This window comes from Eretmochelys imbricata, chromosome 12 (genome assembly GCF_965152235.1).
Source record: "Eretmochelys imbricata isolate rEreImb1 chromosome 12, rEreImb1.hap1, whole genome shotgun sequence".
NCBI lineage: Eukaryota > Metazoa > Chordata > Testudines > Cheloniidae > Eretmochelys > Eretmochelys imbricata.
This window is the reverse complement of record NC_135583.1, coordinates 38075535-38091568: the sequence shown is the minus strand read 5'-3', so window position 1 is coordinate 38091568 and position 16034 is coordinate 38075535. Positions and strand designations below refer to the sequence as shown.

The window sequence follows — 16034 nt, the reverse complement described above, 5'->3', positions numbered from 1 at the left end:
AGGCTAGCGATGGGGCCAAATAAGCTAGTAGGACCGGGGCCCGAGTGGGCCCGGTGAGTAAAGCTACAGCCCCCCCCCCGCGCCGTGCCGGGCGGGCGCGGTGCTCCGCCGGGCGGAAAACGCACGTGCTCCCGCGGTCCACGCCGCCCCCGCCCCAGCCCCGCCCCCCGGCCCTTCTCTCCTCCCCGCCGCGTGCGAGCCCAGCTCTTGCGTCCGCCTCCCGGCGCCTCGGGACCGGACAAAACGGTGCTGGCGGCGCGCGGGGCGGCCAGTCCCGGGTACCAGCAGCCGCGGGTCGCAGCGCGGCCCGGCCTCGTCTCCCCGGCCGCCCCAGCCCCAGCCCCGGCCTCCTGCATCGGCCCCGGCCGCGGGTCCGCCCCACGCGGTAGCGCGCTCCCCGCCAGCCCGTCGCCGCCGCCGCCGCCCCGAGTCCGGCGGCTGATCCGCCAGCCGGGCCCCGGCGCCCTCCCCGCCTCGCCCGGGGACCCCAGCATCCCTCCGGCGCGCCGCCCCGGGGGGCCCCGGCAGCCGGCGCGCAGCGGCCTCGGCCATGTCGCGCAGCGGCGGGGTGAAGAAGCGGGGCTCGGCCGCCTCGGCGCAGGAGGAGGAGCGGCAGGCGCTGGAGAAGATGCCGGCGCTGGGCGGCGGGGCCCATGAGAACGGCTGCCCCGGGGCGCGGGGCCCGGGCGGGGAGCTGGGCCCCCCGGGCGGCGGGGACGGCGTGGCGCTGCAGCGCTCCATCACCCTGCTCAACGGCGTGGCTATCATCGTCGGCACCATCATCGGCTCGGGCATCTTCGTCACCCCCACCGGGGTGCTGAAGGAGGCCGGCTCGCCGGGGCTGTCGCTGGTGGTGTGGGCCGTCTGCGGGCTCTTCTCCATCGTGGGCGCCCTGTGCTACGCCGAGCTGGGCACCACCATCTCCAAGTCCGGGGGAGACTACGCCTACATGCTGGAGGTGTACGGCTCCCTGCCCGCCTTCCTCAAGCTCTGGATCGAGCTGCTCATCATCCGGCCTTCCTCCCAGTACATCGTGGCCCTGGTCTTCGCCACCTACCTGCTCAAGCCCCTCTTCCCCAGCTGCCCGGTGCCTGACCAAGGGGCCAAGCTGGTGGCCTGTCTCTGCATCCGTGAGTATCCGCAGCGCTCCGGCCCGCTCGGTCGCCTCTGGCTGCAGATGCCCCCTCTAGAGCCGCCCCGAAGCTGCCCCCGACCGCCAGCTGCCCTTGTATTCTGTGGGCCCATCTGGCTCCTCTCTCTGGCTAGCTCCCGGTCTGTTGCCCCGAGCTCTGTTACTCGCCCGTGTGGCTTCACTACGCTTAACTGGGTCTTCTCTTGCATCTCATTGCTCGCTGGGGGACAAATTCATCCCAGCGCTCACTTGTGCTGTCTTCTCTTTTGGCACCCTGGCCACCTGCCCTGTGTTCTCTGTTTTGTGGAGAGACACCAACCCCCGGTCTGGTTTGAGCAGCAGGCTCTAATCAAGATGCTTAAACGGAAAAAGCCACCACACAGACCCCTTGGCATCCCCCTTTCTGAAATGACTTCCAGAAATGGCCTTGGAGTGCAGCATGTAACAGGTGCAGTGCACATCCCGTTTGTGCCTAGGGGTGAGAAGTTCTTGGTCTCATCTAGGAGCGTTGTGAGGATAAAATCCATTCATTATGGCAAGGCACTTGTATGCCCTGGGCAATAGAGTGATTTAAGCACTGAGATACTCTGTGCCAGGAGGGCTGTCAGTTGGGTGCAGCTGAACTGGTGCTGAAAGTGGTTTTGTGGCAGATGTAGCCAAGAGCAAACTGTTTTCAGCACTATTTCTGAAAGAGTGGTTAAACTCCTCCTTGGCTCCCAGTAGACCTCCCTCAGCTGCACCTGACGCTGTCACAGGATGCTTTTTCCTCAGGTAGACAAGGCACATCGTGGTAAGGGTGATATCTAACATTGCCCTGCTAAATCTAGGGCCAGTGCTATGCACATTAAAAGCCTAAAGTTTGCCCTACTGCTGAAATCTAGACCATTTCCTTCCCTCCTCCGCTATCTTGAAGTCTGCAGCTTTGCCAAAATCTAGGAACACTAATCTTTGCTCCATTAAATGGGATGTTAACCTGACTTCCATACCTCTGAACTTAGGGCCATTTTCCTCCTTCGTTCCATTGCCACTTGATCTGAGTTTGACCCTCTAGTTCACTTCTAGATCCTCTCCTAATAGTAAGAGGAATTTTGGGGTTTATTTTGGAGTAGGTTTTTCTTGCATGTGGGTTTTTTAGGTCTAATAATAGTACCTAGTTCTTATATGCAGAAAGAAAAGGAGTACTTGTGGCACCTTAGACTAATAAATTTATTTGAGCTTAAGCTTTCGCGCATCCAGTGAAGTGAGCTGTAGCTCGCGAAAGCTTATGCTCAGATAAATTTGTTAGTCTCTAAGGTGCCACAAGTACTCCTTTTCTTTTTGTAAATACAGACTAACACGGCTGTTACTCTGAAACTAGTTCTTATATGGTGCTTTTCGTCTCTAGTTCTCAAAGCACTTTACAAACGAAGGAGAGTGACTGACTTTACAATTGGGTTACCTGTGTGTGTTTTTTTTTTTTTTTTTTTAAAGGGTTTTGGAGAGGATTCTAGTTATTTGGGGTTTCTAAATGGCCCATGTTTCTTCTAGACTCCTGTACCATTTGAGGATCGCTGGCCATTGAAAGGTGCAGCAGTTGGGCATTATGGGAGGGGACAGTCTCTATGAATTCATTATGCGCAAGCTGCCTTGTTGCTTCACAAGCACCTTGCAAAACTGGCTTGGCTGGCAAGCCAGACTGTAGATTGCGCATATCAGTTTTTCACGTTGTCTGAACAACGTTTGATGTGTCTCAGCTGGTGGCTAAATTGTTAAGAGTGTCAAGGTTAGTGGAAGCCATGGCCACATGCCTCCCCTGTCTAATTTTGTAATAAACTAGATTGAAGTACGTACGTCATGGGCAATATAGGTAAAGTGTCACCTCCTTGAGGTGTCCACCTCAGACAACAGTTCTGTTGATTTCCTCAAACTTGCATCAGGCATCTTTTGCACTGGTGGCCTTGATGTCAATATGCAATATGTTTTATGCTGCAAATGATACATACCACCGAGAGTGTGTATATGTTGTGTTCAAATTATTTGCTTGCCACAAAATGACAAGCTTTAGAGTAACGTAAATACAGATTCCTTGATTACTTGTGCTGAATCACTGCAGTGCAGGGCTGAGAGTTGAGTGCTGAACGTGTACAGGGTTTGTTTTTTGGGAGTTTATCATTTCATTTTTGGGGGGTTATTTTTAGCAATTTTTGATTTTTATATAGCTGTCCCAAAAGCTGAGGTTTTTTCGAGGCTTTCTCTTTATATATACTGTAATCCAGGGATCTCAAACGCGAATCGCCAGGAGGGCCACATGAGGACTAGTACATTGGCCCGAGGGCTGCATCACTGACACCCTCTGCCCCCGGCCCCACTCCCACTCCACTCCACCCCTTTCCTGCCCCCTTCCAACCCCTTCCCCAAAGTCCCCACCCCAACTCGGCCCCCTCCCTGCCCCTATTCCAACCCCTTCTCCAAATCCCTGCGCCACCTCTTCTCTGCCTCCTCCCCTGAGCACAAGGCTCCCTACTCCTCTCCCCTTCCTGGAAAGCACTAAGTGCCTGGAGGTAGGCAGAGGAGTGGGGACATGGCACGCTGCGGGGAGCGGGGGGAGGGCGAGCTTGGCGGGCTGCAGGAAATAACCCCGAGGGCCGCATGTTTGAGACCCCTGCTGTAATGAGTAATCTCTTTGTAATGTTCCATAGCGTGCCAAATAGTACCATGTTAAAGTGCACTAGGGAAAGTTTAACGCACACCAGCGGAGTCTGCATGGCTAATTAATGGGCAACACGTTGGCGTGCTTTCGATTCATAGATTCCAGAGCCAGAAGGGACCACTGTGGTCTCTCATCTGACCTCCTGTGTAGCACAGATCATAGAGCTTTCCCAAAATAATTTCTAGAGCAGATCTTTTAGAAAAACATCTGATCTTGATTTAGAAATCACACCCCCATAGTCCACCTTACAGCTCAGTGTAGACTAGCCCTTAGATACTACTAGCCATGACCAGTGTTTTTCTGGTGTTTATTGGGTAAACACGGATTTTGTGGGGATCTTTTTTTTTTAATCGGGGGGGGAGGGTGTGTCGTCGTGTGTGTTGTTTAAAATCTAAAATCAGAAGCCCGACTCGGGTAGTAATACTGCTTAACATTTCTCATCTTCAAAGCCCTGTACATTAATTAGATCTCCCAGCACCCTGTGATCTAAGGTAACGATCCCCATTTTACAGATTGGGAAACAGACGCAAGGAGTGACATGCCCAAAGCTGCAACCTGTGTTCAGTGACAGAGCAGGGATGATAACATAAGCTCACCTGACTCCCAATCCTCTAGCCCAGTAGTTCTCAACCTTTCCAGATTACTGTATCCCTTTCAGGAGTCTGATTTGTCTTGCGTACTCATAACACAAGAACTAGGGGGTCACCAAATGAAATGAATAGGCAGCAGGTTTAAAACAAACAAAAGGAAGTATTTTTTTCCCACACAACAGTCAACCTGTGGAATCCCTTGCCAGAGGATGTTGTGAAGGCCATGACTATAACAGGGTTCAAAAAAGAACTAGCTAAATTCATGGAGGATAGGTCCATCAATGGCTTTTAGCCAGGATGGGCAGGGATGGTGTCTCTAGCCTCTGTTTGCCAGAAGCTGGGAGTGGGTGACGGGATGGATCAGCTGATGATTACTTGTTCTGTTCATTCCCTCTGGGGCACCTGGCATTGCCCACAGTTGGAAGACAGGGTCCTGAGCTAGATGGACCTTTGGTCTGACCCAGTATAGCTGGTCTTACATACTCCAAGTTTCACCTCACGTGACAACTACTTGCGTACAAAATCAGACATAAAAATACGCAAGTGTCACAGCACATTGTTACTGAAAAATTGCTGACTTTCTCATTTTTACCATATAATTATAAAATAAATCAATTGGAATATAAATATTGTACATACGTTTGTGTATAGTATGTAGAGCAGTATAAACAAATCACTGTATGAAAGTTTAGGTTGTACTGACTTCACTACTGCTTTTTATGTAGCCTGTTGTAAATATCTAGATGAGTTGATGTACTCCCTGGAAGACCTCTGCATACCCCTTGTTGGGACCCACTGCTCTAACCTGCTTTGCTTCTCTGATGGGTAATATTAATGTGTTTGAACTGTTCTTACACAGTCATTAGAACTAATGGTTTCCCTGGAGCAGAGTTTGGTCTTGTACATCTAGTACGAAATGCCATGGGAAAGAACTTGCTAGTTTTACAGATCTGCGTCATTTCCATGTGTTCTTCGTTAAGCTTTTTTTTCCCCTTAGGGTATTGTTCTGTTTATACTTCGGGTTAAATCCTTGCATATGTCTTTTTTTTTTCCTTTAAAAGATTACTTTGTTATCCAACGCATCTAGTAGTGAACTTTTCTCTCCTGCTAGTTTCTACACCTTTGATTTCTGGAATTGCTTGGTTGCTGTCAAGGTGCCAAAACCTGTAGGTATAACAGAAGGTGGGTTTTATAATTTTGGTCTGAGGAATTAACAAGTGAGAGCTACTGTGTGATTTCCTAACAAGCCAGTTTGTTAAATGTTTGCACTGAGAGCTTGGTGTTGCAGTGAGATTTTTTTTTTCAAGAGTTTAGGATATGAGAAATTTGGTCTTTGGACATACATGTTGGAGACGTTAACAAATAGGTTGTCTTGGGAAGTAAGATAGGCATCCAGGTGCTTGTTCTGAAGTGGTAATGTCTTGCTGTGGAGCTGAAGCCTATTCACTGGTCTTGAACTGCGTTGGCTTCAAAGATCTTAAACTCATTTTTCATAAAGGTTGCCTTTCAACAGGCAGTGAAATTGGCCTTTCACACACTTGTGGCTGGAGGACCTTGATATACTGGTTCTGAACCCCCAGAATCTCCCCAATCCAAATGTTAGTGGTGGTGAGTAAGGAGGCAGGTAAAACTATGCTTGAAGGGGAGATGACTCAAGGAACAGTTTTAAATTGGGAGTTGGGTATGTTACTCATCAAGACACTAAACATCCTGTGTAAGGTACTCACTTTACATATAACTCACTTTACATATAACTTCGCTCTAAATAGAAGAACCCTTGTGTCCTCTACAAACTCCATTCCCAGTTTATATGGCCTGCTGCATATGCTTTATATATTGCTGGTTGTGTAAAACAACCTTTTAACTTCCACTTAAACTATTTTCAACAAAATACTTGAAATCACAATTTTCTTTTCCGCTTCTCTTTTGCTGCTGCTGCTTTTATACAGACTTTTGTTTTATTCTTGACCTTGAGTGTCAAAACAGTGACTGTTTCTTTGGCTTTTAAATTATTTTGTCACTCATTAATTGCCTATGTTAATCTCCTGCTAATAATCCAATGACAAACTCTGCCGCTGCCAAAACTGTAGCAGTCATCATCTGATATGTAGACTTTTCAAACTCCCTTTCCCCCCCCTGCAAATAACGCAGCAGGCATCCCTCATGCAAGCACATCACTGCGAGTTAAATGATCAATTACTTTTCATCTGTCTTTTTTCTGGAAAGAGTCTAATAGTTGAAGAATTTGCAGCAGTCCGTGCAGAGCTGCACTGCGTGGGAAGACACATGGAGTAGATGAGAGGTATGGACATTACTAGCGGCTATCCTCGCAGATGGGCTTAAGAATGAGCATTCTATTAAAAACCCTGATTCAGCAAAAGATTTAAACACCCTGTTAGCTTTAAGTGCTATGCTGAGTCATGGTCCAGGCCTATAAGAAGGTGAATATTCAATGGCAGCATTTCAGCTGAAAACTATACTTGCTGTGGAACAGGTGTGTTTATATCATGCAAGTGTGATGCTTCGTTAACTTCACTGTAAACAGCAGACCAAATAACCGTCTGCTGGATTGCAAACTCATTTGGTATTTGCAGTCAGTGGACAGGCACAAAATAAATATTCCGCTGGTCCGTCTTGGGTGGGTTTATTCTGCACCACTGATGTTCAGAATTAACCTGCCCCTGCAAGGGTGGCTTGATGCTTTGAAGAGTAATATTAGCTCCTGACAGCAACAGAGCTGAGACTAGACAGGGCTAGGTACAAAAATGGGAAGAGAGGGAGGACCCAGGTAGCACAGCTTGCACTTGTTGGTGCCTTTGTGACTTGGTTTCCACAAAAATATCCCATTACATTTTATTGCATTTAAATACTCTGTGTTTTCCGCAGAGTCCTTCAGAGTTTTGATTTCTAAACTTCTTGTGAATTGGAATGACTTTTCCAGAGAAACCCACCAGGATCCCTCTCAGCGACTTTAACTGGGGGATTTCAGACATTCCAAGAGTCCCGTGGTCAAAATGAGCGTAATGAAGCACACTGTTGCCAGCTAGCATAGGGAGCTGATTCCTGGCTCTTTGCAAGGCAAGCTAAGTAGCATGACTCAGGCCGAAACCTGTTTGGAATTTTTCATAAAGTCCACAACCTTGAATTTGTTGCTTGATGCTACAGTGCAGCCACCTTCCCAAAGATTGCTGCTGAAAATGAGAAATTGGAGAATGCATCAGAAGTAGCCCAATCTTGAAGATAAAGGTGGTTTTGTAGCTATGGAAATAAAACTGGTGCTTTTAAGAATGGGGTCAGAATGAGGGAAGCATTCAGTTTGAGTAAAACTTTATGAAATCCTGAAGTTTCTCATTTGGTCTAGTTATTGTTTCTTGTCTCCCATCCCTCTTCTATCCAAACTTCACCTGGCTGAATTTCCAAACCTGTCCAAAAATTCTCGTGCCATGAATGTACACATCGATACAAATCAAAAAGGCATACGAGTGATATTTTTGTCTGAAATTGCAAAATGCTTGTCTGCATCCAAAGCAGCTATCTTGAATTCCTCGTGGCAATAGTGAAAATTGCATGCCAGATGAAACATAATTTTTTTTGGCACATCTGATGCTTCACCCACCTACTTGACATTTGTTGAGGATCAGGAAGCTAATCCCAACAGAGCACTTTGTACATATAAAACCCTATTAACAATGCTAAGTTGTATTATCTACCACTTAAACTTTCAAAAAAATTATTCATCTTTTAACTGAAATCGGATCTGCTTTTTTCAAGTTATGTGAGTGTGGAGGCATTTCCTCCCTCCCCCCCCTCCCCCACCCTTTATGGGTCAGACTCCGCTTTAAGGATGGCCACCTCTTAATCACCTACCACCACCCACTGGAAAAACAAACAAAGAAACGTGATTCTCTAACCAATGAGCCAAACTAGTTGGCAACTGCAGTGATCCTTTTACAAGGATCAATCAACTCTAATATTATGCTTCTGTGATACTATATTGCTTTTGTTCTATTCCTAGATGTTATGGCGATGGACATTTGTAAATGCACCTAAGATCAAATTGTCAGTTCTGCGAGTTTTGTTGTGTATATACTGTAGAACTCTTGATCACTTTTTTTTCTCTTCGGCAGCACAAATGCTGACTGTTGCAGCATGAGCACTTGCTGTGCTGGTTTGCCCAGCTCAGAAGAGGCTGGAAATATTTTCTTCTTCTTTTCACATAATTATGAAATCCGTGAGTGTCCTGAGAAATTATCAGCAGATATTTTCAGTTACACAGGACATGTGTGTAATACATTCTTGAATAGTGACTGAGCACTTGCAGCATGCAGATTGGAAGGCAGCTGTCAGAGTTACTCTGTCCTCTGTTTTAGGATCCATCTCTTGTCAGTGCTGTTAGGTAGTGTGTATTTAAATATGAAGGTATGACCTCTTTCCAATGTCTGAAGAGATGGAAAGAATGCTTTCAGGAGCTTCTCAACTGCCCCATCAGAGCTGCAGATCCGCAGCGCCAGGAGGATGTGAAGAGTCCAGTCACCGCCCCTCAGTGTAATTCAGGGGATGTTACAGTTGAGGAAGTTTGATGTGCAGCCTGTAAGATCAAGAATGCCCATGCTGCTGGTATTCGTGGCGTAGCTGCTGAGTTGATGAAGCATGGTGAGGATTCTGTCTTGGAAGGCTGACCCGTATTATCAACGAAGTATGGATTCATGAGAAACTACCGGTGACTGGTGCTGTGGGATTATTCTCCCACTTTGGAAAGGCAAGGGTGATGCCCTGGTGTGTTCCAGTCACCACAGCATCACTTTGCTTTCCATTCCAAGCAAACTGTTCATGCTGGCTCTTCATGAGCATGTTAAGCCCGCCATAACGAATCTACACTGTCTACAGCAAGCTGGGTTTCTGACCAGTCAATCAATCACAGAGCAGATTTTTACTAGTAGATACATTATTAGAAAAAGCCAAAGAGTTTTGGCACAGGAAGGATGAGGGGCGTATAGGCGTTATTGATTTACAAACTGCATTTACAAACTGCTGATCATCGTTCCCTTTGGTTCTGCTTGCGAGCTGCTAGTGTGCCTGGAAAGGTCCTCTGCCTTCTTGTAGAAGTGTACCACTGATGTGAGAGCTGTGTCCGTTTACATACTAAGATGTCCAGTTGGTTGGAGTAAAACAGCATGTTGCCTTTTTTTTTAAAAGAAAAGTTGCATTTCTGTTTCGTTTAAATGCCTTGTCCTTTCCTCCTCCACCTCAGTTTTGTGTCTAAACCAAAAATTTGAGTCTTTCTGGTTTTAGGATGTATGTCTGTTGCCATTACATTGATTATGACATCACAAATCTGGTCCTGTGAATTCACAGACGGAGGAGCAATTGGATGAGAGACAGAGGCCTGTTTTTGAACATCACAGTGTTTAACAAGGAGGTTTCATGGTAAAGCACAGCCAGTGATCCATTTCTGATTTGAGTGCATCACCTCTGAACTGAAGTATCTGAAAGTTGCTCTTTCCAGTGTACTGTTCACTCAGGATTTGTCAATAATTTCCATAGGTTACCCCTGTTTGAATCTCCAGGAATCCATTTCTGTTTAAACACCAGTCTGTTGGGACTCTGTTTCCATGGAAGCCATGTCAGTGCCATCTAGGGTGTAAAAACAGAACAAATTCCTTTTATTTACAATTAATGGAGGGGGTAAGAAAAATTAAACTGCATGAAGCCCACCGTTGATAGAATCACTTAACAGGGATTTTTTTTTTTAATTTTTTTTTTTAAACAAGCACCAGTGCCCCACTGGCTGTAGTGCATACAGAGCTGACCAGGTGAAAGAATAGATCTATTAAATGACAACACTTTTTTCACCTCGCACTAAAACTCTTCACAGAGCAACAGACTGCTCTCCAGGAAATGAATCCAAGTGAGGACTTACTAGTGTCCATGTTTACCGGACCTGGGTTTCACTTAGAGAGCAGGTTTCCCAATGTTTACAAAAAATGATGATCTGTATGAAACCATCTCCATTTGGCACTTTCACCTCACCCTAGGTTTGCCCTTCATGCCTGTGATTCCAATCTGGCCAGGTTCCCTCTGTGAATTTAAAGTGCTCGTGTCTGGGCAGCAACATAAGGAGCAGTCAGCATTTATTAGGGAGCATGCTTTCCCTTTTCCCGTTGTCCTCTTTAGCTAGCTCCAGGGATTCAATCCTATCACATCTCTTACCTCCCCATGCAAGATTTAGCTTTGCTGAAGGCAGACTTTCTCATCTGTGACTAAGCAAGAGTCTTTGTTCCTGATTGGGAAAGTGGGGTGTCTCTATCTCTCCTAACTGTGTGAGTTCTGGTCAAAGGTGCCAGCTTGCCTGCCCCAGAGACGGATTTTCCCTGCCTAAAGAAGGGTAAGAGGACAATCGTTGCCAACTCTCTTACATAAGAATGGCCACATTGGATCAGACCAATGGTCCATCTAGCCCAGAATCCTGTCTTCTGACAGTTGCCAGTGCCAGGTGCTTCAGAGGGAATGAACAGAACAGGGAAATTGAGTGATCCATGCCCGTCATCCAGGCCAGTCAGTCCAATAAAAGATATTACATCACCCACCTTGTCTCTCCAATCCCAGCTTCTGAGACCCAGGAGTTCAGAGACCAGCAGACTGTGAGGTTGCATCCCTGAGCATCTTGGCTAATAGCCACTGATGGACCTATTCTGCATGAACTTACCTAATATACTTTTGGCCTTCATGATATCATAGAATATCAGGGTTGGAAGGGACCTTAGGAGGTCATCTAGTCCAACCCCCTGCTCAGAGCAGGACCAATCCCCAACTAAATCATCCCAGCCAGGGCTTTGTCAAGCCTGACCTTAAAAACCTCAAAGGAAGGAGATTCCACCATCCCCTAGGGAACCCATTCCAGTGCTTCACCACCCTCCTTGTGAAAAAGTTTTTCCTAATATCCAACCTAAACCTCCCCCACTGCAACTTGAGACTATTACTCCTTGTTCTGTCATCTGCTACCACTGAGAAGAGTCTAGATCCATGCTCTTTGGAACCCCCTTTCAGGTAGTTGAAAGCAGCTATCAAATCCCCCCTCACTCTTCTCTTCTGCAGACTAAACAATCCCAGTTCCCTCAGCCTCTCCTCATAACTCATGTGTTCCAGTCACCTAATAATTTTTGTTGCCCTTTGCTGGACTCTCTCCAATTTATCCACATGCTTCTTGTAGTGTGGGGCCCAAAACTGGACACAGTACTCCAGATGAGGCCTCACCAATGTCGAATAGAGGGGAAGGATCACGTCCCTCGATCTGCTGGCAATGACCCTACTTATACATCCCAAAATGCCATTGGCCTTCTTGGCAACAAGGGCACACTGTTGACTCATATCCAGCTTCTCATCCACTGTAACCCTTAGGTCCTTTTCTGCAGAACTGCTGCCGAGCCATTCCGTCCCTAGTCTGTAGCGGTGCATGGGATTCTTCCGTTGTAAGTGCAGGACTCTGCCCTTGTCCTTGTTGAACCTCATCAGATTTCTTTTGGCCCAGTCCTCTAATTTGTCTAGGGCCCTCTGTATCGTATCCCTACCCTCCAGCGTATCTACCTCTCCTCCCAGTTTAGTGTCATCTGCGAACTTGCTGAGGGTGCAATCCACACCATCCTCCAGATCATTTATGAAGATATTGAACAAAACCGGCCTGAGGACCGACCCTTGGGGCACTCTGCTTGATACCGGCTGCCAACTAGACATGGAGCCATTGATCACTACCCGTTGAGCCCGACAATCTAGCCAACTTTCTATCCACCTTAGAGTCCATTCATCCAGCCCATACTTCTTTAACTTGCTGGCAAGAATGCTGTGGGAGACCGTACCAAAAGCTTTGCTAAAATCAAGGAATATCACGTCCACCGCTTTCCCCTCATCCACAGAGCCAGTTATCTTGTCATAGAAGGCAATTAGATTAGTCAGGCATGACTTGTGTGACGAAGTGGGACTGCTCTCAATGCCTCCTCTGAACGGTGCGGGGGCTCCCCCACACAGCTCCCAAGCATCCAGGCGGTGGGGCAAGGGTGCACGACCATCGCAGCAGCCCAGAGGGCAGGCGCATGGAGGGGCCCGGACACAGAGAATGGCCAGCACCCTGCCCCCTGGCAACCAATGGCCCGGCCCCCCGCAAGGCGAGAGTCAAAGGGCCGGAGAACAAAGGAACCAGGCGACCGCCCGGGAAAGGGACAAAGCCCAGAGGAGGGGGGGGCCGGAGAGAGTCAGCTCGGGGCTGGATGGAGAGACATGGAGCAAAGTGCATACGTGGCCGTCCGGCTCACCGCCCCCCAAAATGGACCCAGCCAAGGGGCCCTGCCCACCGCACCCGCAAGCTCCACTCCAGACCATGGTCCCGTCGTCCAACAAATCTCCGCTCCACTGGCCGGCCGAGAGCCATGCCCGACCGCGAAGCTGGGGCGCAGGACCCCCCAGGAGCCTCGCCCGAGCGGACTCGCTGTGGGAAGCGCAGGGAGGGGCAGAGGATGCTAAATGCTCCGAAGTCAGACCCAGGAAGGTGGAAGCTGTGTGAGCTCAGGCAGGGTCTTGGGGAAGCCAGAGGGTCCTGCACCCCAGCCCCGCAGCCAGACGTGCCTCTCAGCCAGCCAGCAAAACAGAGGTCCACCAGATGACAGGAACATGGTCCAAAACAGAGCCCGCAGATGCAGAGAACCGGACCCCCCAGCTGGGTCCACCCTGGCGGGGCCGGGAGCCAGATAACCACGCCCGCCCCCCACCCCATGTCTCCCGCCAGCCCCCCCTCCCCCGGGCCCCATCTCCCCCCGGGCCAGGAGGTCACCCGACTCCCCTGCTCTCTAACCCTCCAGCTCCCACCCCGCTGGGGGGAAGGGCCAGGCCACCAGCCACCAGGAAACAGGGCATCGGCCACCCCCTGCGTCCAGACCCCCGCACACACCCGCCCTCCAGGGCTTCGCAACGATCACACACCCCAACCCCACCACCAAGACACCCAAGAACTGCACAGGGGAAACCGATATCATCTGGCAACAAGTTCACAGCTGACTGTGTGTTGTGTGAAGAAGTACTTAATTTTGTTTGTTGTAAGCCTGCTGCCTATTAATTTCATTGGGGTAACTCCTGGTTCTTGTGTGATGCGAAGAGGTCAATAACTGTTCCCTGCTCACTTTCTGCACACATCCTGTTGCTGCTTCATCGTCTCTGTTCTAAGATGAACAGTCCCAGTCTTTTTAATCTCTCCTCGTGCCCAACCTGTCCCACACCCCTCATTATTTTTGTTGCCTGTCTCTTACCTTTTCCAGTCCTCACACAGCTTTTTTGAGATGAGGTGACCAGAACTACATGCAGTATTCAAGATGTGAGCGTACCATGGATTTATATAGTGGCGTTATGATATTTTCTATTATCTATCCTAATGGTTCCGAACATTAACTTTTTTTGACGGCCGCTGCACATTGAGCAGATGTTTTCAGAGAACTGTCCACAATAACGCCAAGATCTTTCTTGCGTGGTAACAGCTCATTTGGTCCCCATCATGTTGTATGTATAGTTTGGATTATTTTTTCCAGCGTGCATTGCTTTGCACTTACCAACATTGAATTTCATCTGGACATTTTGTTGTCCAGTTTTGTAATTCTTCAGTCAGCTTTGGACTTAACGAGCTTGAGTAATTATTGTCTGCAAACTTTGCCACCTCACTGTTTCCAGATCACTTGTGAATATGTTGACAGCACAAGTCCTACTATAGATCCTTGGGGGACTGCATTATTTACCTCTTTCCATTGTGAAAACTGACCATTCCTACCCTTTGTCCCCTATCTTTTAATCGATTACTGATCCATGAGAGGACCTTCCCTCTTATCCCATCACTGCATAGTTTGCTTAAGAGTCTTTGGTGAGGGACCTTAGCAAAGGCTTTCTGAAAGTCCAAGTACTGATTGTATCATCCTTGTCCACGTATTAGTTGACACCCTCAATGAATTCTAATAGATGAGTGAGGCATGATTTCCCTTTACGAAAGCTATGTTGACTCTTCCAAGCGTATCGTGTTCATCTGTGTGTCTGATAATTCTGTTCTTTACTGTAGTTTCAACCAGTTTGCTTGGCACTGAAGTTAGACTTACCCCCCTATAACTGCCAGGATCACCTCTGGAGCCTTTTTAAAAAATCAGCATTACATTAGCTACCCTCCAGTCACCTGGTACAGCATAGGTATGTCTTCTACTTTCCTATCCCAAGCTAGCTTGCAGATCTCGGGTCTTTCTTTATTCACGTTTCTTCTTACGACTCCCTGTGATGGGGTATACTGAGCCGGAAGGGGTTAGAAGACGGTACTGGGTCCAGGTACCTCCAGGGTGCTCTGACTGAGGGATTAAAAGGAGGTAGGAAGCTCGGGCAAAGTGTAGAGGACAGGCTGCAGCAGAGAGGAATCCTTCTCAGGAAGCCAGACAGATGGTTGAGCCTGAGGGGTCTACAGGGCAGATAAGGCCCACAGGTAGTGCCTTCTCCACCCACTACCCCCTCTGAGCACTCCTAGATCCAACAGGGCCCTGGGCTGGGACACAGGAAAGGGAGGGCCCAGGTTTCCCTATTATAGCTCCTTAAGGGCCTAGACCTAGATGTGGTTGGAATGCTGAAGATCCCCAGCTTAAGGTCAGGAACATGTACCTTTACCATCCTAACAGAGGGGTACGGGGCTGGAGGGTGGGTGTCCTCCCGGCCTGCCAATCTCTCTATCACACCTTCCACCAAGAAATTATACCACCTTGCTGTGTGCTAGCCCTCACTTGAGTAATCTTATATTGGAGTTACCCCTGTCCTTCACCTCCTGTTCTCCCCATTCTTTCCCTGCTGTCTGCTTTCATCGCTAGTCTTGTCTCCTCTTACACCAACCTCGTGTCATGCTCCTACCCCTAGCAGCATAGTGTTAGACCCTACAAACAATTCGGTTGTGCAGTGCTGGAGGTGCTACCAGAAACAGACACTGGAGACTAGCGGGAGTTACATTACTGTATAACCACACTACTAGTGTCGGAGGTCAGAGAGTAGCTTCTCTTGTGTCTAGGAGAGGGCTCAGCAGGGTGATGCATCTTGTTGCCATGGGGATTAAACTTCATGTGGTGGGTCGCTATGTACCTAGGCCTGAGACGAGCCCTGCAGGGGACAGCAGGTTGTTCTACCTTCAGTGGGTAGTTCTGCGACTGAGTGCTCTGTGGTTCAAACCACGTCATGCCCTGTGTTTAACAGGGTAATGTCCTCCCCTGTTTGTCCCAAACGGAGTGGGGTAACGTAACCTCCCTTTCCATGTAGCAACTGTTTTCCTCCTGGCTTACAGCATGGCACTTTCCAGGCTGTGTTCTAAGTGTCAGGTCCCATTTCATTCCCAGGTTGTTTCCTGTTGGCTGCTTCATTCTTCATCTCCTCGTTCAACTTGTCTGATCTCTCCTACGTATTTTGGAACGTGGGTGCATCATCCCTTCCAGTAAAGCGGTTTTGGCCTCAGTCAACACTTGGGAACAGCAGGAGGAACAGCCTACGCTGTAGGATGGGGCTGTGTGTAAACAGGTTGGAACTGTTTCAGGAGCAGTTGTAGCAAAGGATGAATATAAGCACCAGATGAGTA

General features: G+C 48.4%; 1 protein-coding gene across 1 annotated transcript in view; it reads left to right on the top strand.

The window, feature by feature from the left end:
- Window positions 1-503: 503 nt before the first annotated feature.
- The window catches only part of SLC7A5 (solute carrier family 7 member 5), a 61014-nt gene continuing 45483 nt past the window's right edge, over window positions 504-16034 (top strand). The window contains exon 1 of the mRNA XM_077831104.1: window positions 504-1130. Within this exon, the coding sequence (XP_077687230.1) occupies window positions 551-1130 (580 nt within the window). The 5' untranslated portion in view covers window positions 504-550. The remainder of the gene's footprint in view (window positions 1131-16034) is intronic.